The sequence below is a fragment of the Mustela putorius genome, unplaced genomic scaffold (genome assembly GCF_011764305.1).
Source record: "Mustela putorius furo isolate JIRA1106 unplaced genomic scaffold, ASM1176430v1.1 tig00000508_pilon_pilon_pilon, whole genome shotgun sequence".
Taxonomy (NCBI): Eukaryota; Metazoa; Chordata; class Mammalia; order Carnivora; family Mustelidae; genus Mustela; species Mustela putorius.
This window is the reverse complement of record NW_025421402.1, coordinates 5,876,013-5,898,662: the sequence shown is the minus strand read 5'-3', so window position 1 is coordinate 5,898,662 and position 22,650 is coordinate 5,876,013. Positions and strand designations below refer to the sequence as shown.

The 22,650-nt window shown below is 51.0% G+C and overlaps 1 protein-coding gene across 4 annotated transcripts in view; it reads left to right on the top strand.

Annotated features, from left to right (window-relative positions):
• Positions 1 to 16,574, top strand: part of SLC26A9 (solute carrier family 26 member 9) — a 28,784-nt gene extending 12,210 nt beyond the window's left edge. For all 4 annotated transcript variants that reach the window (XM_013058242.2, XM_013058240.2, XM_013058241.2 and 1 more), the window contains 16 exons: positions 1,423 to 1,587; positions 2,168 to 2,320; positions 2,631 to 2,713; positions 3,469 to 3,616; positions 3,930 to 4,043; positions 4,257 to 4,334; positions 4,892 to 4,987; positions 6,860 to 6,966; positions 7,597 to 7,666; positions 7,795 to 7,887; positions 8,003 to 8,116; positions 8,696 to 8,977; positions 10,037 to 10,091; positions 11,264 to 11,409; positions 13,066 to 13,134; positions 14,383 to 16,574. In XM_013058242.2, the coding sequence (XP_012913696.1) occupies positions 1,423 to 1,587; positions 2,168 to 2,320; positions 2,631 to 2,713; positions 3,469 to 3,616; positions 3,930 to 4,043; positions 4,257 to 4,334; positions 4,892 to 4,987; positions 6,860 to 6,966; positions 7,597 to 7,666; positions 7,795 to 7,887; positions 8,003 to 8,116; positions 8,696 to 8,977; positions 10,037 to 10,091; positions 11,264 to 11,409; positions 13,066 to 13,134; positions 14,383 to 14,430 (1,821 nt within the window). In that variant the 3' untranslated portion in view covers positions 14,431 to 16,574. The remainder of the gene's footprint in view (positions 1 to 1,422; positions 1,588 to 2,167; positions 2,321 to 2,630; positions 2,714 to 3,468; positions 3,617 to 3,929; positions 4,044 to 4,256; positions 4,335 to 4,891; positions 4,988 to 6,859; positions 6,967 to 7,596; positions 7,667 to 7,794; positions 7,888 to 8,002; positions 8,117 to 8,695; positions 8,978 to 10,036; positions 10,092 to 11,263; positions 11,410 to 13,065; positions 13,135 to 14,382) is intronic.
• Positions 16,575 to 22,650: the final 6,076 nt, after the last annotated feature.

Below are 22,650 nucleotides of genomic sequence, written 5' to 3'. Positions count from 1 at the left end.
GGCCTCTGCTAGGTTGTTTGTTTGGTTTGCGTTTTTGGTGTTTTTTTTGTTTTTGTTTTTTGTGGGTTTTGTTTTGTTTTGTTTTTTTTGTTGTTGTTGTTTTTGGTGGGGGGAGGGAGGGCTTGGTGTTTTCTGGTTCTGGATTTTATTGATTTGAGAAAGAGAGAGAGCATGAGCAGAGGGAGGAGCAGACTGAGAAGGAGAAGGGGGCCCAATGCGGGGTTCCATCCCAGGACCTGAGCCAAAGGCAGATGCTTAACCCACTGAGCCACCCGGGCGCCCCTCTGCTAGGTTTTATGACGGGAAATGATGCCTGGTGGGACACTAGAGCAGGAAGCAACCAACCTCAGACGCCGCCTTTAATTCGTCCACTCATTCAGTTGATGTTTCTGGTTGCTTCGCTGGGCTAGGCCTCAGGGGAACAATAAGCAGAGAAGGGGCCCGGTTCCCCAGTTGCTCCCAGCCCCGCAGAGGAAGTAGTCGTGTCAACAGATCAGCGTGGAGGCCGTGAGATAAGCTGCGTGACAGAGCTGTGTTCAAAGGGCGTGAGAGTATCGAAGAGCGCGTCGAGAGTCGGGGAAGGCCTCGCCTCAGAGAGGAGGTGACATTTGACCTGAGTCTAAAGGATGAGTAGAGGTTGGCCGGGAACCGAATGAAGGAGGCACAGAAGGGCAATCCAGGCAGAGGGAACGCACCCCAAAGCGTGGAGACCTGAGGGTGTGAACTGACTGAGGGATGATGAGGCAAGAAGTTTGGGGTGGCTGGACAGCAGGTGGCTTTGGGGGATGGGCCAGAGACGGGGCTGGAAATAGAGGCAGAGGCTGGACAATGGAAGCTGAGGTCTGTCCCCTACACAGTGCCTTTGGGTGGGATTGGCGGTCTCTAAGGTCATTCAGGCCACAGAGAGGAGAAGTGGGAAGTGGTTTAGAAGAACCCAAGCAGGGGGCCTGTCAGGAGACTGCAGAGGCCCAGGCAAGACTCACGAGGGCTAGACCAGGGTGGCAGCCACGGAGAGAGCCCCCGCGATGGGGCGGACTTATGGAACATTTGGCCAGGGCCGTTAAAGGCGTTGGTGGTAGGCTGGATGTGGGGTTGGGGGAGGATGACCTCCGAGTTTCTGGTTAGCCCACTGGGTGGATGGTGGTGTCGTCTACTGAGAGAGGAGGGGCCTCTCTGGGGGAGGACCCGGTGTATTCTTCAGATAAGAAAACCAAAGCCAGAGAGAGGAAGCGACAAAGAGGCCTGTGCCCCTACGCCGACTTGGGATCCGCCTGGCACAGCAGAGGGCCAGACCCGGTCACAAAAGGCTCATTTCCCTGGGGCTGCTGCCTGGAACTCCAGCCCGGGTTTGGGTCCGGCCGTTGCGGGCACTGCCAACCCCTCTCGTTCATCCCCCCCCCACCCCCACCCCTCTCGTCTCAGATGGGCCTGGGCTTCGTGCAGTTTGGTTTTGTGGCCATCTACCTGTCCGAGTCCTTCATCCGGGGCTTCATGACGGCGGCCGGCCTGCAGATCCTGATCTCGGTGCTCAAATACATCTTTGGACTGACCATCCCTTCCTACGCAGGCCCGGGGTCCATCATCTTTGTGAGTCTAGGAGCACACCCCTGCAGATGGGGAGGGGCTCAAGCAGGCACAGAGCAGGTGTTACTGTTGGAAGAAGCTGTGAGCTCCTCCTTACACGACGTTCGCAAACAAGGTTGACCCCCGGTTGACCCACGGTTCCGAAAGGATTCTCTGGGGGCTCCCACTTTGGGAGCAAGGGTGAAACCATGACCTTGAGGGCTCACTGAGGCTCTCTATGGTTAATCCCGGCAGAAAAGGAGTTATCCATTCTCCATCAGTTCCTTGATGGAGTGCCTCAACCCCTCCTTGCCTGGGAATTTCTTCCTTACGTCTTATCTCCAACTCTCTTCCTTGAGCTCAGATTCTTTCTAAAGAAAAAGAGAAAAAGAATCAGCATTCCCACACTGGCGTGAACTCCCAGCAAACCCTTTGGGAGAGGCAGGAGGAAAATGGGGAGCTGTGGGAGACCAGGGTCTGAATACTGCTTTGGTGTGCCTCCATTCACATGGACAACATCCCTCCACTGGGTTAGACACCCCAGGGTGGGGATAGCACAGGAAGAAGAGGTGGGAGTCCATGAGCACGGCGCTCTCTCCCCCAGACCTTCATTGACATTTGCAAAAACCTCCCCCACACCAACATCGCCTCGCTCATCTTCGCCCTCATCAGTGGCGTCTTCCTGGTGCTGGTGAAGGAACTCAACGCTCGTTACATGCACAGGATCCGCTTCCCCATCCCTACGGAGATGATCGTGGTAAGGACCCCGTCTGGGGCTGGAGTGTTGGGGGCCAGGCTGGAGAGGCCATGAGAAATGGAGTTCAGCTCCACCCAAGGCCAAGGGAGAGCCCCTACCGACCTCTGCCTCCCCCTCCACTGGCAGCCAGTAGAACCGGCAGTTGGGTAAATCCATTCCATCCCCCTGTACATGGCTCCCACTCTTCCCTGCTCCTTGGGTTGTTCCCCTTTGAGGGAGAAGGAGAGTTGGATTTGGGGTCCCCAGAGAAAAGGGAAGCTTGGGCGAGCCATGCCTTGCCCATTCCCATTCTGCATTTTGGGGTTTGCAGGTGGTGGTGGCGACAGCTATCTCTGGGGGCTGTAAGATGCCCCAAAAGTATCACATGCAGATCGTGGGAGAGATCCAACATGGGTGAGTCCGGGTGCCCCAGAAGCCTGCCCACCCCCCAACAACATGTCCTGCATGAAGGCCTCTGCTCAGAGACCCAGAGAGGACAACCTCGATGAGGAAGCACTGTAGGACTCTATGACAATGACCAAGTGGAAATGATTTCTGTTATTTGTTTTGGAAGAGAGCCATGCAATCAGCCAATGCTAGCTGTATTACAAACAGCGAATCTTAACCACCACACAGCTCCCCAGATGTCCCATTTACTGGATGCTGCCAGAGCAAAGCCTCTCTGATCAGCCCTTTGCCGGCTCTTCGCCTGCTCTAATGTGTTGGCTCTTTTCCTCCATGTGGAAAGGAAGCTATTAGCCTCAAAACAACACGTGTGGAGCATCGACTCTGTGCCAGGCACCACGCCAGGCCCTGGGAGGGGAAGGTGGTGGCTGTGTTGCAGGGCTGGAGAAGAGGCTGGAGGGGGAGAAGGAGAGGGCGGGGAGCTGGGGATTGTGGATCTGTGGACTAGTGAGCACAGAGTCCAGAACCTGGGCGTGAACACACGAGACCCCACCACTTACTGGCTTTAGGACCTCAGAGGAGTGAGTTTCTACGTCTTGGCTTCTGGTTTTGTTGATGGGAGCATGGCAGCTCCTCACAGGGTCATACTGAGGACGTAGACCCGGGCACACTGTGGAGCCTGGCCAGTCCCCGTGGGTTGAGAAAGGACTCGCCCTCCTTTTCTCACACTTCCGGGCCCTGCCTGCTCTCTGGCTCCTTGGCAGGTTCCCCACTCCCGTGTTGCCTGTGGTTTCCCAGTGGAAGGACATGATGGGCACAGCCTTCTCGCTGGCCATTGTGGGCTATGTCATCAACCTGGCCATGGGCCGGACCCTGGCCAGCAAGCACGGCTATGATGTGGATTCGAACCAGGTAGGTCCAGCTACCTACAGGGCAAAGCAGGATGGGCCCCGTCCCACAGAGGCCTGGCGACAAGTACTGTGGGGCTCTTGGGGCTGTGGTGAGCAAGGTGCGTGCCGGTGAGCAAGGTGCGTGCCGGTGAGCAGGAGGGGCTCTGACCACAGGAGGCTGCCTTCAGCTTGCTTGGGAGTGTCTGGCCTTCTAGCTGTAGGGTCATTCTCAAGTCCAAGGCCCAACATCCAGCCTGCATGGATGACTATGTTGGTCTCTACCTGCTGCCCGCCCCCCATAGCCCCCACCTCCAATCCTGCCCCTGTCCCCACAGGAGATGATCGCCCTGGGCTGCAGCAACTTCTTTGGCTCCTTCTTTAAAATCCACGTCATTTGCTGTGCCCTCTCTGTCACTCTGGCTGTGGATGGTGCTGGAGGAAAGTCCCAGGTGAGTGCCGTAGCAGGGCATTTGGGGGGAGAGGTGAGAGGGAAACAAAACAGCAGCCCCAGAGAAGCTGGGACACCTGCAAGGCGGGCCAGCTGCTTCTCCAACCTTCCTCTCCCCCATCGGTCTCCACTCCACCAAAGGCATCTGTTGGAAATAAGTCAACAACGAGAATATCACCCCTATGCCCTGTTCCCAACTCTTTCTCCGGAACAGGTGGCAAGCCTGTGTGTGTCCCTGGTCGTGATGATCACCATGCTGGTCCTGGGGTCCTATCTATACCCTCTCCCCAAGGTAAGAGTGCAGCAGGAAAGCGGAGGCAGACGGGAGACTCCAGTAAGAACAATCCCTAGGCATTGTGTGACCCTCTACAAAGTGACGACGGGGTCATGCTTTGTCCCGACCACAACCTGTAAAGTAGACAACACAGGGTTTACTTTCCTCCTTTTATAGGTGAGGGAAACTGAGGCTGAGGCAGTCTTAATGATGTGTGGTGATACAGCTCATAAGTGCAGGGCTGGTCGCCAACTCCAGCCTTCTGACCCCAGGGTCAGTCCCCCCATCAGTGTTTACAAGTGCTTAGGAGTGTCTGACTCAGAAGGCTCTTGGCATGGGGGAGGGGGGGTTGGAGAGGGAGTGGGGTGGCATGGAGAAGGGCCAGGAGGGGCCCCACGGCCTTGGACCTGCACTCTCCAGCCCTAAGATGGAGTGCAGAGATCTGGGGGCTCTGGCAGCAGAGACGTTCTGGAACTGCAGCTTTGTCCTGTGAGACACCAGGGTCGGGGGGTGTGTAGGCTGGGAGGAAGAAGGGGGTCCCCCAGGTGAGGAAGAGTGATGTTCTGTTTCTCCAGTCTGTGCTGGGAGCACTGATCGCTGTCAACCTCAAGAACTCGCTCAGGCAGCTCGCTGACCCTTACTACCTGTGGAAGAAGAGCAAGCTGGACTGTGTAGGTATAGGGGGGGCCTCTGGGTACCCCCTCCAGGCCCCTGGTTCCCTCCTCCAACCCCACAGCCCCATCAGCTCTTTCTGTCCGGGATCCCTTTGCTCTGCGGCTCCCTCGTCGCAGAACCAGCTGCCGAGAGCCCAGGGTTTGGCGTGAGACATCCTGTGTTCACACCTTATCTCAGCGGCTCACTGGCTCTGTGCTTGGCCCTAAACCAGCAAGTCCCTTAACTTCTCTGAGTCTTGGCTTTCTCATCTGAGAAATAGGTATCCTATACTCTGTACCCACCCACCCCCCGGGGTGTTTATGAGGAAGAAATGAGATAATACAAGCAAGAAGCATGTTACCTGATTTGTACCCCGGGTCCAGTAAAACGTTGCTATGGTTATTTTTATGATCTGTAGCTACAAAAAGAGCAAAAGCAGAAAGAAATAGTTCTTAAAAAAACAGTGACAACAAAAACCCTAGAACCTAAAGCCAGTGTACTGGGATCTTGAGTGAGTTGCCAGATCTCTCTGGAATGCTGTTTCCTCCTCTGTAATGGGGATGACAGTCATGGCCGCATCACACACTGGGGTTGAGGATTAAATGAAAAGCACTGGGAAAGCACCGGGTAGCTATGCCATGCTCAGCAAACATGACTGTTATGATTAGTCATGGTCCCAATGCATCTTGCGTTGGACAAGAGTATTAAGATTACCAGGTACCGACAATTACAACCACCATCCCCAGTTAAGCTCCACCATAACTTAGGAGAGGATTTACTGACTTCCTTTCAAGATGATGAAACCAAGGGGCCCCTGGCTGACTCACTCAGACGAGCGTGCAACTCTTGATCTCTGGGTTATGAGTTCGAGCCCCACGTCGGGTATAGAGATGACTTAGATACATAAAACTTAAAAAAAAAAAAAAAAAGATAAGGAAACCAAGGCTCAGAGAGGTTACAGAACTTGTCAAAGGCCACAGGGGTAGTAAGTAGTAGTCAGGATTGGAACCCAAATCTTAGATAGGCAAACCTCTGCGTGGTACTGTCTCCTGGGGTTGCCTGCATGAGGAAAATCCTTAAAGCCAGAGGAATGAGGGGTCCATCCGGGGTCCCCCAGTGAGTGATGAGGATAGGGGAAAGTCATGTTCCAATGCCCACCCTACTGATCTGCTTTTACCGCATTGCCAGAATCCTCCCCCATGACAATCGTCCCTGAGATTTACATTGTGTTTGGGCTCCGGTCTGAGCCTCACTGTTCTCTGCAGGAACGTGGGCAGATTTGTTTCCTTTAGAGGAATTTGGGGGACTGTAAAGGACAATCAAGGGGTCCAACCAACAGCAGCCAACCCTGCCCCCACCCACATAGCCAGACCCCAGGTGGGTAGGCGGGGAAGACCACTGAGCCTGTCTCGGGCATACACAGCCTCCCGTTAGGTGGAGAAAGGGAGCTCACACTTGTGGAGTGACCACTGGGTGCCTGTTGCTAGGCTAGGACCTTTAGGTGGCTTAGCTCTTTCATCCTTTCATGAAACAGGTGTCACTGCTCCCCTTTTGTGGGTCCGGCAACTCGGCTCACATCACTAGTGAGTGGGAGAATGAAACTTTGAACCCCGGGTGGATCTGACCCTCATGCTCTCAGTGTGCTCCACACTGCCTCCCTGGGTGGCCTGGCCGCCTCCTAAAAACCCAGCGAGCTTGCTAGCCACGCTCCGTCTGGGGGAGACAGGCAAGCGTGCCCAGAGCCACAATACAGAAGACAGGGCAAAAATGCCGTGAAAAGGGGAAGGTGGGTCTGAGTTTGCAGAAACAGGCCTTGGCTATTCCCAAAAGACCTCCCAGAAGAGGCAAGCCTTCTCCCCAGGCCTGCTCTGACGTGTCTGTCCTCACAGTGTGTCTGGATGGTAAGCTTCCTATCCTCGTTCTTCCTGAGTCTGCCGTACGGTGTGGCCGTGGGCGTCGCCTTCTCCGCCCTGGTGGTGGTCTTCCAGACTCAGTTGTAAGTAACAGCCCTCCCACCCCCGCAAGGCACAGCAGTGTCCCCACCCCCACCCCGTGCCCAGGCTGGGCTGACCGATTGCCATAACTCAAAAGCCCCAGAGGAAGCCTTCCCGGGCTCGGAGTGCTGGGGGCCAGACAAAGTAGGGGAAGAACAGACCAAACGGGACCCTCCCCAGGAGAATACCAGGCCAGAGGACAGATGCCGTGTCCTTCCTATAAAAAGGTTAAAGGGTACAGGCCAGGGGCACCTCAGGAAGAGGTTTCAGGCCACGGCAGGAAGGATGCTCTATGTGAGGGTAGCCCTGTCTTCTCTCCTTGAGAACTCAGAACCAGGAAGTGGTGACTTCAGGGCCACCCAAGCTTGTCACCTCACATACTCTACCTCTTCTCTGTGCCGAGCCCCAGGCTGGGAGCTATGTCAAGGCCCCACCTGTCATCCTTCAGGTCATAGCCCAGCCATAGGCCACCAGGCATGTGTCTCCAGTATAGAAAGACCAACCCAGCATGCCCGGGGAGGAGAAAGGGACCCCACCCCATCCTGCCTCTGCCCCCGCTCCCATCCGAGTATCCTTCTAGGCCCACTGGCTTTTAGCATGATTTTTTTTTTTTCTTTTCCTTTTTCACCCAGTCGAAATGGCTATGCTTTGGCCCAGGTCATGGACACTGACATTTATGTTAATCCCAAGACCTATAACAGGGTAAGTAATCCAAAGTTAAGACCTATTTCTTTTGCCCTGCCCCCACCCCAAAGAAAAGAGGGTTTAAAAAAAAAAAAAAAAGCCAATAAAGACATGCCTGCCACCTGAGCTCAGTCTCCCTGTCCTAGGTCCAGGAAATCGAAGGGGTTAAGATTGTCACTTACTGCTCCCCTCTCTACTTTGCCAACTCGGAGATCTTCAGGCAAAAGGTCATTGCCAAGGTAGGATTCAGGACTCTGGTGGCCAGAGGGGCCGATCAGAGATGATGGGAGAAAGAGGGTTGGGAGGCAGGCCACCTCCAAAGAGGTCCAAACTGCAATTGTTCTCTCCCTGCAGACGGGTGTGGACCCCCAGAAAGTGCTGCTAGCCAAGCAAAAATACCTCAGGAGGCAGGAGAAGGGGAGGCTGAGGCCCACACAGCAGAGGAAGTCTCTGTTTATGAAAACCAAGGTGAACTGACGCTAGGAGGAGCCTATCCTCCTGGATCGTGCCCCCGGGGGCCCCCCCTCCCAGCACCTCTTGAAGCAAAGACATAAAGTCTCTGGGCATTCTTCCCCTTGGGTGAGGGGGTGCCAGCTCCTGGGGGTAACCACAGAGCCCCACGGCCCCTCCTCATTTTCTGGCTAAGACGGGATGTGGTGCATAGACTTAGGAACAACCCCAAATGGGGAGCAGCGGTGAATTTGCTGGGGTACCCACCCAGGTTAGATGTGAGGGTGAGAGTTCTCGGGCACGGCTGTTTCCAGAGGCCCTTTCTCCCACAGCGGAGTGGGCCGAGGCGTCCACGCCTCTCCCGGATGCCTCCTCCAGCGTTGTCTGGATGGTGGGAGACGGAGCACTCAGTCCCCGCCTGGGGAAAGGCCATTGGGAGGTGCCCTCTCTGCAGGTTTCTGGGGGCTCGTATTCACCACCGCGACATTCTTGACGTTACTGACTCCGCCCCCCCGCACATTCCTTGCCCCTGCCTCAACTATAGCAAAGTCTGATTCAGTCTGATGATGCCTTGCCCCCCCACCCCCCCATTCCCAGACTGTCTCCCTGCAGGAGCTTCAGCAGGACTTCGAGAACGCCTCCCCGACGGACCCCAACAACAACCAGACTCCTGCTAACGGCGCCAGCGTCTCCTACATCACCTTCAGCCCTGACAGCTCCCCAGCTGCCCACTGTGAGCCACCAGCCTCCGCTGAGACCCCCAGTGAGCCCAGTGACATGCTGGCCAGCGTCCCACCCTTTGTCACCTTCCACACCATCATCCTTGATATGAGTGGGGTCAGCTTTGTGGACTTGATGGGCATCAAAACCCTGGGCAAGGTGAGGCCCCAAGCAGAGGGAGTGCCAGCCCACCCTCCACCCCAACACCCTCCCCGCTGCTCTCCCACACTCCTTGGAGCCCTCATTTTGACAAGGGAAGCTTCATTCATTTCAAAAGGGAGCTTTCCTCTGGACATGACCAGGAGAGGCAGCTCTCTGGAAAGCAGGCCTAGACAGCCCACAGTGATGAGCGGCTGGAAAGGAATCCCAGAGGGATAGTTGCTGCCCCACCTGCCTTAGCCCCTGTCTCTAGCAGAGAGACGTCCTAAGGTCCTTCTCAGGCCACCAGGATCCCACCCCAAGGTCCTCTGAGTAGAGTACGGCCTGGGCCCGGTTCACGGTCTGCTGTTCTTCCCACCCTCACCCAAATACTCCAACATCAGCCAATTCCAGTCCAGCGAGAAGAAAAGACATAACATTAGTGCCCCACATTCCCAGGCCAAACCGGCAGTCCATGGGACACCCTGCGTAGAGGTATCTATCCATCTGATACCTTTTCAGCAATGCCTCCGATGGTAGGGAGTCAGCAAGCCTCAGAGCTGGCTCAGATAGAGGCAGCCCGGGAAAACCGAGGCCTATGGACAGCACAGAGACCAAGTATCACACACAGAGCATCTGCTGGGTGCCCGAAAGACCCCCATCCCCAGCCGTGGGCTCAGCCTGCTTCCCTAGCCGGGACCTGGAGTCTAGACCTGTCTCCAGCCTCCCCGCAGCTTCTGCCTGAAGCTCCAGTGTTGGAAGAGAGGTGAAACCCGGACATCCAAGCTACTGAGGGAAAAGCTCTGACCCCACAAGAAGGGGCCACGGTGTCTTTAAGTGCCCGCCTCATTGGCAAAGTGCATTTCTGTCCTGCTTTCCAGAAAAGCTGGCGGCCAGCACTCCAGGGAGAAGGGGTGTGCTTTGCTGCTATGTTTATCTCTGGCTGCCAGGGTGCTTGGGGCTGCTTATTTGTTTGGCTTCCCCTCTGAAGTGCGTTTTGTGAATCACCTTTGAGACCTACTCAGAACATTCCTTTCTTTTTGTCTCCCTATCCCAACACCCTTCCCCCAACACTTCTAGCTGAGCTCCACCTATGGGAAGATCGGTGTGAAGGTCTTCTTGGTGAACATCCACGGTGAGAGAGGAGGACATTTAGAGGACCCGAAGGTTGGGGGTGGGGGGGAGGGGAGGACCAGGCTGGCGGAACGCTGCGTAGGAGGGTGGACACGAGAGCACTCAGATAACTCCCCCCGACCACTGCCTGCGCCTAAGTGCTTGGAGCACAAGTCAGAAGAGCCTGTGGCCAGACTGGGGAAACAGCCTAGAGGTCTCAGTAACGGAAGGAGGCAGGAAAGCAAGGGTGTGACGTGTAAGAGGGACAACCGGGATTCTAATTTGCCCCACTACTAATTTGACTGCATCCTTAACCAAGTCACTTCATGTCTAGGCATCAGTTTCTACTTATGTCAAATTAGGGGGCTGACTAGATGAATTTGGGGTCTTCTCCAAACCTGTGAGCCCGTGAATGAGCAGATGGCACACACGCATGGTAGCTCTCTGGGGAACACACAGGCACACTGTTTTATATACACACCATCTCCGAAGGGTGCATAGACATGGCCCTGAGGACATGCCCACAGAGCAGAAGACTTTTCACATCGTCTATGCGGATGCAGAGTGCGAGGTCGTGGACCGAAAGCAAGGACACACAGACATATAACAGGACTGATGGGGCACATACACCGCACTTCCTGCAGAGATCCAGAGCCCTCCTGGGGGCTGGCCCAACTTCAGAATTAGCCTGAGCAGGACCCAGGCTCCAAGGAACCTGCTCAGAGGGAGAACCTGCAATGGCAGTTAGAGTCAGTGGGCTCCTCCCTCACTGGGCGGTCCTCCAGAAATCATCTCCAGCATTTGGTAAAAGTGAGGGCTTTTCCATGCATTGGAGGTTGTGGGAAAGTTCTAGAGAAATGAGAGAAAGAACAAACCGTCCAGGGATAGAATTGCCAGCAGCGTCCTTGGAGACAGTTTAGCCTTTCCCTCTCAATCCCCACAAAGTACCAACTCTAAATCAAACTGCTTCCTTCTGCCCTGGGTTGGAGGTTCGGCATCCTCAAGCTCACGTTGCCCTCTGCTGGCCAGAATGGATACTGCAAGGCCAATGCCTGGGTCCGGCGTTTGCGAATGCCCCAGAGTACAACCCTCAGTCCTCTCTCTTTCCCTTCCTTCCCTGTCGCCATCCTTCCTCCACCCCCAGCTCCAGACCACATGACTGTTACCTTTCTGAAAGCCTTTTCCTCCTTCCAGCCCAGGTGTACAACGACATCAGCCACGGCGGCGTCTTTGAAGATGGGTGTCTAGAGCGCGACCACATCTTTCCCAGCATACATGATGCTGTCCTCTTTGCCCAGGCAAACGCCAGAGAAGTGGTCCCAGGACGTGACTTCCAAGGGGTAAGGTCCCTGCACGTTGGGAAGCCAAGGCTCCAGAGCACTGAAATGGCAAGACCGGGGGCATGAGAAAGAACATAGGAGAAGGTCTAGGTTCCAACACCAAGTCTGTCTTTTCACTTTTCTAAAACTGTCATTACCGAGTTTCTTATCTGGGACAAGCAGCCTAAATTAACTTTTCCTACCTCACAGTGTTTTTCTTTTGCTTCCTTTTTTTTTTTTTTTTTTTTTTTTTTTTTTAAAGATTTTATTTATTTATTTGACAGAGAGAAATCACAAGTAGATGGAGAGGCAGGCAGAGAGAGAGAGGGAAGCAGGCTCTCCGCTGAGCAGAGAGCCCGATGCGGGACTCGATCCCAGGACTCTGAGATCATGACCTGAGCCGAAGGCAGCGGCTTAACCCACTGAGCCACCCAGGCGCCCCTCTTTTGCTTCCTTTTTAAGATCAACTGATAATCATGCCTTTTGTGTCACTTGGAAGCACTTTGTCTTCGGTAATATGTTTTATTAGTATTAATTTCCAGGTCACACAAACACTCAAAGCATATTAGAGTATGCCCAGGATTCTGGCATTGTCTACCTGCCTCCTCCTTCACTAGTTCTAGAAGAGGTTTGGGGCAAGGGAGGGGAGTGATTCTGCCCGTTTTAATCTAGCAGAGCTTAGAGGTTTCAGCCTGGTGATGGATGAAGAAGCTGGATCCAAGTTTGGTCTCAGTTTCTTGACATTTAATTTGCTAGCTCACTAAGTGGTATGCAAATGAGCTACAAATCACACTGTCTAGGACTCCAGAAAGCTGGGAGGCAGAAGAAATCCACTCCACTGACTGGGGCCCCAGACTGGCCCTGCCCAGCCTCCCCCCCATTCCACTCCCAGGGCCCCTCCCAGCTCAGCAGCCCCTGCCCTTGGCCTCCCAGGACTCCAAGCCCGAGACCTCCTTATATATAAAACCTCCCCTGTCCTGGCTCATAAGAAAGGCTTTTCTGGCCCTGAAGCAACCATTTGCTCTTTGCTGGAAGAGACTGATGAAGGTGAAACCATCTGTTCTAAGTGCTGAAAGACTGCCCAGGAAAACACAGGGCCCTGGCACCCGTCTTCCACTCTTAGAACAGCTGAGCAGGAACAACAGGCCTTTGGGCTCCACAGAGCAAAAAGAGGGAGATTCTGTAAGAATCCTCGCCATTTATTACTGCAGAAATGATGCTCAGTTACTATGGTTATAGATCTAAAATGATTTATGGATGTAGAATGTATTTATATTTATATTTACATATTACAAAATATATTCACATATACATATGTGTATATATATAAATTATACACACACGCACACCCCTTTTCAACAGCATCATGAGGTAGAAAGCCCACCAAATGAGTTCAATTATCCTACTTTGGCAGGTGATGAGACAGATTCCCAGAGAAAGGAAATGGATTCCCCAAGGTCAGGCAGCTAGCCAGTCGTCCTTGTCAGCTAGGCCAACCTCCCCTGCCTCTAAGGTGCCCACAAAGGAGGGCAGCCCCAGATGCACCCGTGCTACTTTTTGTGAGGTAGATGAGGGAGGGGAGGGAAGAAGCAAGACGGCGAGTCATGTGGCAGAAAACATGGTGCCCCTCCGGAGGCTGCCAGGAGCTCATCCTGCACCCATCTTCCCCCCTTCCAGGCTCCAGTGGACCCGGAGCTGTCCCTATATGATTTGGAGGACAGCCCCAGCTACTGGGACTTAGAGCAGGTGAGCTGAGGGGCAGCAGGTATGGGGGGTGGGGGGCCCAGAGCGGGAAGGAGACCCTCCCAAACCCACGGTGTTCACCGGGCTCTCTCCCCACCAAGCCGGAGCCGGCCCCTTGAAGGCCACAATGTTGCTCTCTCAACTCTCCTGTAATGGCAGATCCCACCTCTTCTCACTCCCTGACAGGCATCACAGGGGGGAGGGGCGGGAAGGGGGAGACACAGGACAAGGTTCTCAGGAGGTGACGTCTATGCTGAACTCTGCACCGTATCCACACGTGATCTGGGACGGACGCACAGCACACGAGGCCTCCGTTTCTATCACTGTAGAGCCGGGGAGCTGTGGGGGACGGCTGGCCCCGTCTACCTCACAGGATCCGTGAGGGATTCACATGTTCCTTCACGAAGGCAACAGACATGTGAGGACTACTTGCCTGGCCCAGTTCCAGGGTTCTGGCCCAGTTCCCAGTTCTCAGCGCATCCAGTGCTGAGACCCATGCCCTCAGGATACTTCTATTTGGGGAGGGTCAGAATTCGAGGACTACAAATGTTGTCGCCTACGGCCAGCCCTTTAGCGCTTGTGGCCATGGGGGGGGGCGTCAGCATCCCCACAGGGCCCCGTTGTCCTGACAGGGAAACTAGGACCACCCCTCTGGCCTGACTTACAAGAAACCCAGATGACTAGCTGGGGAGGAGTCTGGCTTCGGGCCTGGGGGTCGCATCTCACTTTGTACCTCTTCTCATTCCTTCTGGGCTTGAGTTCCGTGTCCTCCGAACAGGTCTCTGGGAGTGCTGATGGCGTGTGGGAGGCATTAGGAAAGAGAGCCGGAGCTACAAAGACTTGGCAGGCTGATTTCTGTTCTCCCGTGGAATCTCCAGCACATTCCAAAAACCTTGGCTAGGCCCCCGAACAGCTTATCAGAGCAAGAAAGGACTTTAGAGCGTGTCTGATCTTCCCCCTCCTGTCAGCTAACAAAGAAAGTGAAGCTGAGAAGGAGGAGGACACCTGGAGGTCACAGAGCCTGCCAGAGGTGACTCTGCACAGGTTCCAAGCATCTCCTCTCCTCACCTCTGTACCAGTTGGCCTCTTAGGCGGGGCCCGCCTCTCCCCGGCTCACGCACACACTCACACTCACACGCTGCCTCAGGAAGCTCTCTCGGGCCAGGGGCTCATGGGGTCACCTCACGGTGGCAGCCACTGGGAATCTGACAGGTCTAACACCCTCCCTTCCTCTCCCTTGTCCTCCTGCAGGAGATGTTTGGGAGTATGTTTCACACGGAAACCCTGACTGCCCTGTGAGGGCCCAGCCAGCCCCCCACACTGTCTCCAGAGCACGTGGCATCCGGGACTCCCAAGAAGAACGAGCCTGGGGTCATGAGGAGGGGTGGGTAGAGGAGAGCACATCCACCAGGACCTCCGCCCCTCCCTACCCTCCCCCTCCTCCTCCTCCTCTCTCCTTCCCCCGCGGGCCTCCTGGCATCTCTAGAGCCAGCCAACCTCAGCAACAAGGAAAACCACCTCTTCACTCTCCTGCTGATGCTCAGGGCCCTGGCCAGAAGGAGAAAGCCTACAGCTCACCCCACCGCACCCACCCATGCCCTGCCCAAGGCAGCTGATGGGACCCCCACTGCACCCCCGCTCCCTGGCCCAGATTGCTGCCTTTCAGAGTGAGCCAAGAACAGAAGGGAGAATGGGCCCCTGCTGACCTAGTGTGCAAAGGCCCTCGCGTCCCCAACAGTTTGGTGTCAGATGGTGTCAAGTCATCACAGGACACAGGAACGGACTTGCTTAGGACTCAATGGCTTGCCCCGTCCTGCTGCCCCAACTCTGTCCCTGGCAGCTGTGTGCTCCTGGGACCACATGCTCCCTGCGACCCAGGACTCGGTCTTGACTCTGCCTCCTTCCTCCTCATCTCAAGGTTGCTGGGAGCTCCGCTGCTGTTCAGCACTTCAGACTCAAGCCTGGGGGTGGCCAGGGTCCTGGGGCCATCAGAGCTACCTCCCCTGGGGCAGCCCACCAATGTAGCTGTCCCCAAACATCATCTCTCCCTGCTGCCTTCAGGGGTTGCCCCCCTCCACTTGAGACCCGGGGGGGGGGGTCCAAAAAGGACAGGTGGGTAGCCACCAAAGTCCTCTGGCAACCTAGTAACAGATGCCAGTTATTCTGCATAAAAGCTCTTGGAAATCCTTTCTTGTACTAGAGACTTGGGGGTGGGGTGTACTAGGGGCAACCAAGGGCTGGTGGGACCTGAGCCCTGATGGTCCCCTTGACTTCACAAATGCCTCCCCCGCTTAGGAAATCAACTTTGTGCTTTTTCACTTGGTGAAGAGCCAATGATTTTAGCTCTCCCTTATCAGCTTGGAGCCTAGATCCTTCGGCCAGCCAGGGGAAGAAGCCCCCCCCAAGAGCCAGTGGCACCCCCCCAAGTGGGGGCAGAACACGGCAAAGGGCTGATCCAGATTGGGTCTTCCTCCACGGGCTTCCTTAACAGACTCAGGACCTGAAGTCATCGTCTAGGACAAATGAGAAGAGGGATATGTTCTTCATGGATGTGAAGGGTTAATTGAAGAACCCTACTGTTGACTTGAAAATAAATAGACGGCGTGTGCAAGTATTTGGGGAAATTCCCATGGAAGTGCCCAGAAAACCTTTCCGTCTTCCCTCCACTGTTTCTTCCAAGCTCCTTCAACTCAATGACCCTGCCCAACAGGTTGGGCTGGCCCAACCTGGAAAAAAAAAGCCCCAATTCCTAACATCAGCCTGACCTATGCTGTGTGTCTGTGTGTTGAGTGAGCTGGTCAGCTAGCAAGTCTTCTTAGAGTTAAAGGAGAGGGTGCTGGCAAAGAGCCAACAGATTCTTGGCCTACAAGCATTGCTTCTCTGTGATTTCATTATGCCATCTGGCTGCCAATGGAACTCAAGACTTGGAAGGCAGAAGACAATGTTATCTGGGATTCACCGTGCCCAGCCCCCGAAGTGCCAAATTCCAGGAGGACAAGAACTTTAGCCAATGACAACTCATCTCCCTTACTCCACCTCCTTCAAAGTCCATCTCAGGCCCAGGAGGTAGGGGGAGGTCACAGAGCCTCAAGACATCCCGAGCAGAGGTGTCCTTTGAACCAAGTGTCCAGACAGTGGAGGTAAAATTGGAAACACATCTGGGAGAGGGAGGATTTGACAAAAACCTCACTACTGGAAGACTTTGAAAAGAACCCAAGCAAAGTCAAACAGACCATTGTCTGGACATGACTGAGGCAGGAAAGGAGGGCAAGGTAGCGAAATAATCCAGAATTTCAATACTTTTGAATGTTCTTCGTGATACTGACCTGTGACGATGGGATCCCTGGGGAAGCCCGGGACTCGCGATGTTTGTGTAATTTATTTAATTTAAACAGCATTCTCCTTTTGTTCATTTTGGTAATAAAGTGGTTTTGAAATGTGAACAGATGCATGTGTTTGGCAGGTTTTACATCAAGGCAAAGTAAGTCACCTCCAGAATAGGCTGGCCTTGCTTTGCTCTGTCCTAGAGGGACACAAAGGGCTAGGAGCCATCCACCAATGCGATGGAAGATTTCAGGATATTTCTTTCACTGTTGGCAAATCATACGGATGGAAAAAAAAAAAAAAAGTATGATATGAAAGAGTTAAACAACAAAGTCAACTATCTTGATCTGGTGGACATGTGTAAAACTGCACACACAACATTTAAAATTTCTACTTCCTAAGTACACATAACATATTTATAGAAGTTGATCACATTCTAGGCTCTAAATCATTCTCAACAAATTTTGAAGAAGAGGCATTTTCCACAAGCAATGACCACATTGAAGCTACAAATCAATTACAAAAAGACAACTTGCACCAAAAAAGGATGCCTTTAAAATTTTTTTAAAGATTTTATTTATTATTTATTTGACAGAGAGACAACAGTTGAGAGAGGGAACATAGCAGAGGAAATGGGAGAGGAAGAAACAAGCTCCCCAAGGAGGAGGGAGCCTGATGCAAGGCTCGATCCCAGGACCCTGGGATCATGACCTGAACCCAAGCCAGATGCTTAACAACTGAGCTACCCAGGTACACACCCCCCCTTTAGAATTTTTTTAAAAAATACTTCTAAATAACCCAGAGTCCAAAAAGAGATCCTATGGAAAACTGAAAACATTCAGACTTAAACAAGAATGCAAATACTATGTATCAAAACAGTACAGAGAGGGGCACCTAGCTGGTTCAGTCACTTAAGTGCCTGCCTTCAGCTCAGGTGATGATCCCAGGCTCCTGGGATGGAGTCCCACCTTGGGCTCCTTGCTCCATAGAGTGCCTGCTTCTCCCTCTGCCTGCCACTCCCCCTGCTTCTGTTCGCGCTCTCTCTCTCTCTCTCTCTGTGTCAAATAAATAAATAAAATCTTTAAGGAAGAAAAAAATACCTGCAGGGAGGGGCACCTGGCTGACTGAATCAGTAGGGCATGCAATTCTTGATCTTCCAGTTGTTCAAGCCCTACACTGGGTGGGTTCAAGTCCTACACTAGGTGTAGAGATTACTTAATATAAAATCTTCAAAAACAGAAAAGAAAAAGTTGACAGTTAATGAACCAGATATTCAACCGTGGTAGTTAAAAACAAACAAATAAACTCAAAGAAATTAAAGAAAAAGATAGTAAGGGTAGTATAGCTAACATTTGTTGAGCTGTTACTATAAGCTTCCAAATGCTTTACACATATTAACTCAATTAATCCTCCCAACAAGGGGAAGGGGGGATCATTATTATCCCCATTTCACGGATGAGGAAACTGAAACTCATAAAGGTGTGTCTGTTTGTTTGTTTTTTAAGATTTTTATTTATTTATTTGAGAGAGCGGGAGGTCAAACACAAGGGGTGGGGGGCTCAGAGGCAGAGGGGGAAGCAAGCTCCCTGCTCAGCATGGAACTGAGGGCGAGGTGTTCCATCCTAGGACCTGGAGATCAGGACCTGAGCTGAAGGCACACACTTAACCGACTGAGCCTTCCAGGCGCCCCCAGACAGGTTTCATGTAAGTTTCCCACTCAACACAACTCCGTGAACACGAAGGAGCTTAATATTTCCACCCAAGGGGTGCGCCTTGGTGACTCAGTCGGTTAAGCAGCTGCCTTCCGCTCAGGTCATGATCCCAGGGTCCCCGGCTCAAGCCCCACATCGGGCTCCCTATTCAGCAGGAAGCCTCCTTCTCACTCTCTGTCTATCCCGGTTTGCGTTCCCTCTCTTGCTGTCAAATAAATAAATAAAATCTTAAAAAAAAAAAAAAAAGATTTCAACCCAAGTAATCTGGCTCTAGAACTTCAGCTCTTAACTACTACAAAGTTAAAAACTTAAGTGAAATGAATAAATTGCTAATAAAATATAATTTACCAAAATGAAATTAAAAAAAAAAAAAAAAACAGTAGAAAGTCTGAAAATCCTCCAGCCATTAGGTAAAACAGAGAAAGCACCAGGCTCAGATTACTTTATTTTTTAGAATTGTTAGAAAAATATATTATGTTTCGGGCCCAATTTCATATATATATATATATATATATATATATATATATATATATATATATAATATTACAGAGAATGCAAAAAAGAGAGAGAGAGGAAAGTCACTCCTTTAATAGTGTAAATTTAGTAAAAATAAGTCTCTCTCTCTCTGTAAAAGTAATCCAAAGGTATATATGCCAGGGCTGGGATTGTCATGAGGTTCCCCTAGGACTCGGGCTACTTTCCTCCCAAGGTGTAGAACTCACCATCATGGTCCAACACGGTTGGCCATCACATCTGAGCACAGAGGGAAGGCTTTAACAAGAGTGTGTCTATAAAAACACCTCCTTGAATCACATGCAGCAGTTTGGCTTGCCTTCCATTCTCCAAATGTAGTCACAGGGCAGAGGTCAGCTGCCAGGAGCTGGGAAATGTGGTCTTGCAGCTGAATATTCAACTGCTGAGCTCAAACTCAGGATTCTTGCTACTTAGAAAGAAGGGGAATGGATAAGGGGGTCAGCTGGAAATCTCTACCATTTTGTCTGGGATTTCCAAGGCTATTAGAACACTTGATATTGAATCCAAAAGACATTATTAGAAAGAAAAACTACAGGCCAAAATCAAATTCATAAACAGAATTGCAAAAATCCTTAAGGAAAAATCCAGCAGTGGGTTTATCTAAGTAATGGTTTTTCCCAGGGTGGTTTACATTTTTTTAATTTATTAATGTGATTCACTACATTAACAGACTAAGGGAGAAAAGCATTTTGCCTGATATGGAAACACATTTTAAAGCTATAATAATTGAGTTAGTCATATTAGCATAGAAATAAACAAAGAAACCAAGGCAAAAAAAAAAAAAGCCCAATAACAGGCCCTTTCACATATGAAAACATAGTAAAATGTCAGAGCTGGCTCTGCCAATCTCTGAGGACAGGGTAGCCTATTTAAGGAACAGTGTTGGGAAAACTGGTTATCTCATTGGAAAAAAAATATAATTGTACTGTGATCTTATACCACTTACAAAAAAGTCAATTCCAGATGGATTAAGAACTTCACTGTAAAAGTTTAAACCTTTTAAGAGATAATATATTGAAATAGACTTGTGACCTTGAACTAGAGACTTACTAAATAATAAATAAAAAGTACCAATGATTTTTTTTAATGATAAGTTCACCAACATGAAAATTAAGACTTTAGTTCATCAAAGACCATAATGTGAAAACACATGACACAAATGGATAGAAATATGGCAACATAAGCATAACTGATAAAATATTAGTATTTAATATATGGAAACTCCTGGGTGCCTGGGTGGCTCAGTGGGTTAAGCCCCTGCCTTTGGCTCAGGTCATGATCTTAGGGTCCTGGGATTGAGGGCTGCATCCGGCTCTCTGCTCAGCAGAGACCCTGCTTCCCCCTCTCTCTCTCTCTGCCTACTTGTGATCTCTCTGTCTCTCTCTGTGTCAAATAAATAAAATAAATAAATATATGTATAGAAACTCCTAAGACAGTAAGACAAATGACTCAAAATAAAAATGGGCAAAAGACAGAGATAGTGATTTTATTGAGATACAAGAATATCCAGTAAGCAAATGAGAAGATGCCTAAAGTCCTTACTAAACTGGAAATACAAATCAATACCATGATGAGATATCCTTTTTCCGGCCGCTAGATGGGCAAAATTAAGACGTCTGAAATGCCAAGCACTCGCTCGTCAGAATATGCAGAACATGAAGCAACAGGAGCTCATACACTCAGCACAGCTTATTGAGGGGAGTGAACTAGTTCAATGGCTTTGGAAAATAATTCAGCATTATCTTATAAAGCTGATCATTCGCATATAATACAACCCAACGTTCCCACTCCTAGGTAGAGACCTCCGAGAATCTCTTTCCCCTGTGGCTCGGGTCACATGAATGCTGGGTGATGACGTATTTGCAGAATGCAGTAGCCTACACAGGGAATGCGAACAGCCTGCAGTGGGAGAGAACAGTAGGGACAAACCCCACAAACTCCTGGTATAGGGTAAAAACCGCAAAGACTGTAAAAAGCGTGCTGTCACTTTTATAAAAGCAAGCGAAACCAAACTCTCTCTCTTTCTCTCTTTCTCCTAACCCGATACAGGGTGGAATGATTGAAAGCACACTCAGACACACCCCATTTCAGGGCGTGGTCACCTAGAGCAGGGACCGGAAGAAGCGAGGCACTAGGATACACACACACCTTTACCATTATTGATTTTGGGGTCGTGTTATTTGCTTTACACTTTCATTGCATAGATAGAGTATCAAATGTTACATGGTAAGAGAATTTAAAGGATATTTAAATTCAGGGAAACGTTTTTAATATAAGCTAAAGGAAAGAAGCAAAATACAGGACTTTGTATATGGTATGTATCTGGTTTTTTGTTTTTTGTGGTTTTTTTTGAAACAGACACACATTGGAAGCCCCTAAATTGAAGAGATTTGGGGCAGTATCTATGTAGTTAGTTGAATGTTATGAGTGTAAAGCGAGCACAGGGGTTGGAAGCATACAGGGAAAAAAGGAGTTTAATTTAAAGTCACTTGCGATCTACTGGAAAGAGATGATGTTAAACCAAATAAATATATCACTTCTCCCTCTTTGTCCTCTGAAATGACTGCAGTGGACATCCTTATTTAGTCATCCCCATCCCCCAACCCCCCCACCGCACCCCCACACCCCACCCTGTTTGATTTAACTGACCCCCCTCCCTTGGGTGGTCTTTCTATTTAAATCAGGGAAACGGAGCTAGATCTCCCAAATGCACTTGGATCTTGTGTTTGAGAAAAATCAACAACCCAGTACCAGATGCAAGTCACATGAAAGTGCCCCCAAAGCACAGGTATGTGTCCTTTTTGTCTTCCCCATCTTGCCTGAACACGGAGTAACGCTCTGTGTGTACCAAACCTGAATGGATTTCCGCCACCTAACGTCCTCCTAACGCATTACTTCAGATCTCTACTTGGTCTCTAGGTATGCCTTATTAACACCTGAGGAACACATATTTTTTTGGGAAACTGCAGGTGTTAGGCCTTAAGAGTTTCACAACTGTTCTTTTGGTGTATGTCACCCTGTCATCGACTCCTTTAGGGCATGCTTTGAGCACCATACTCTCGGTCTTGCCTGTTGTATCGTTATTTACACATAGTAAATTATTTTTTCCAAGTATGCTACATGTCTGAAGTTTTTAAGTTTTTAATAAAAAGCATGCCAGTATGAATATCAGCAGTTAATTTTAGTAACATTGGGGGGGGGGGTGGTAAGGATTTATTTCTTCCTTCCAGAGAGAGAGAGGGAGAGGGAGGAGCACAACACCCGGCTGATCCCAGGAGCACAACACCCGGCTGATCCCAGGACCCAAGATCCTGACCTGACCTGAAACCAAGAGGTGGATTCTTAACTGACTGAGCCACCCAGGCACCCCAGTAACACTGGACTTTTCTTCAAGTTCATTAAGAGGTTTGAAATAAAGGCGTGTTCACTAGTGAAAGAATAGAGGGGGTGAGGGTCCAGATCAAATCGTCGAAAGTCAAATGTCAAGACAATCAGCTGCCCTGGCCTGGTGCAAGAACAGAGGGGCTTTGGGGAGTGAGACCACATCCCCAGGTGCCATCCTTCTCTGAGCGTGTCTTTCTATCCTCTGGCCTGTTGGCAGTGTTGCTCACTTATGCTATACAGAGGAAAATGGGTGTAAGGCTCCTATGCTTTGCATAATGAAATTTGCTGGCAGCTTTAGCCACGTTCCTTGTGGAGTGATTTTCTTTGTGCTCAGAGTGACTGGATTCAGAGTCCCAATGTTGTTTTGTATGGAGCAGCCCTTTATCTGTATTTTAGCAGAACTGTTCCTCTCTATCCTTTATCACTTTTCCTTACTTTTGGTTCCTTTTTAAAGTATGCATTGAGGTGTGTGTGTGTGTGTGTGTTCTCTGCCTTCGGCTCAGGGCATAATCTCAGGGTTCTGGGATCGAGTCCCACATCGGGCTCTCTGCTCAGCAGGAAGCCT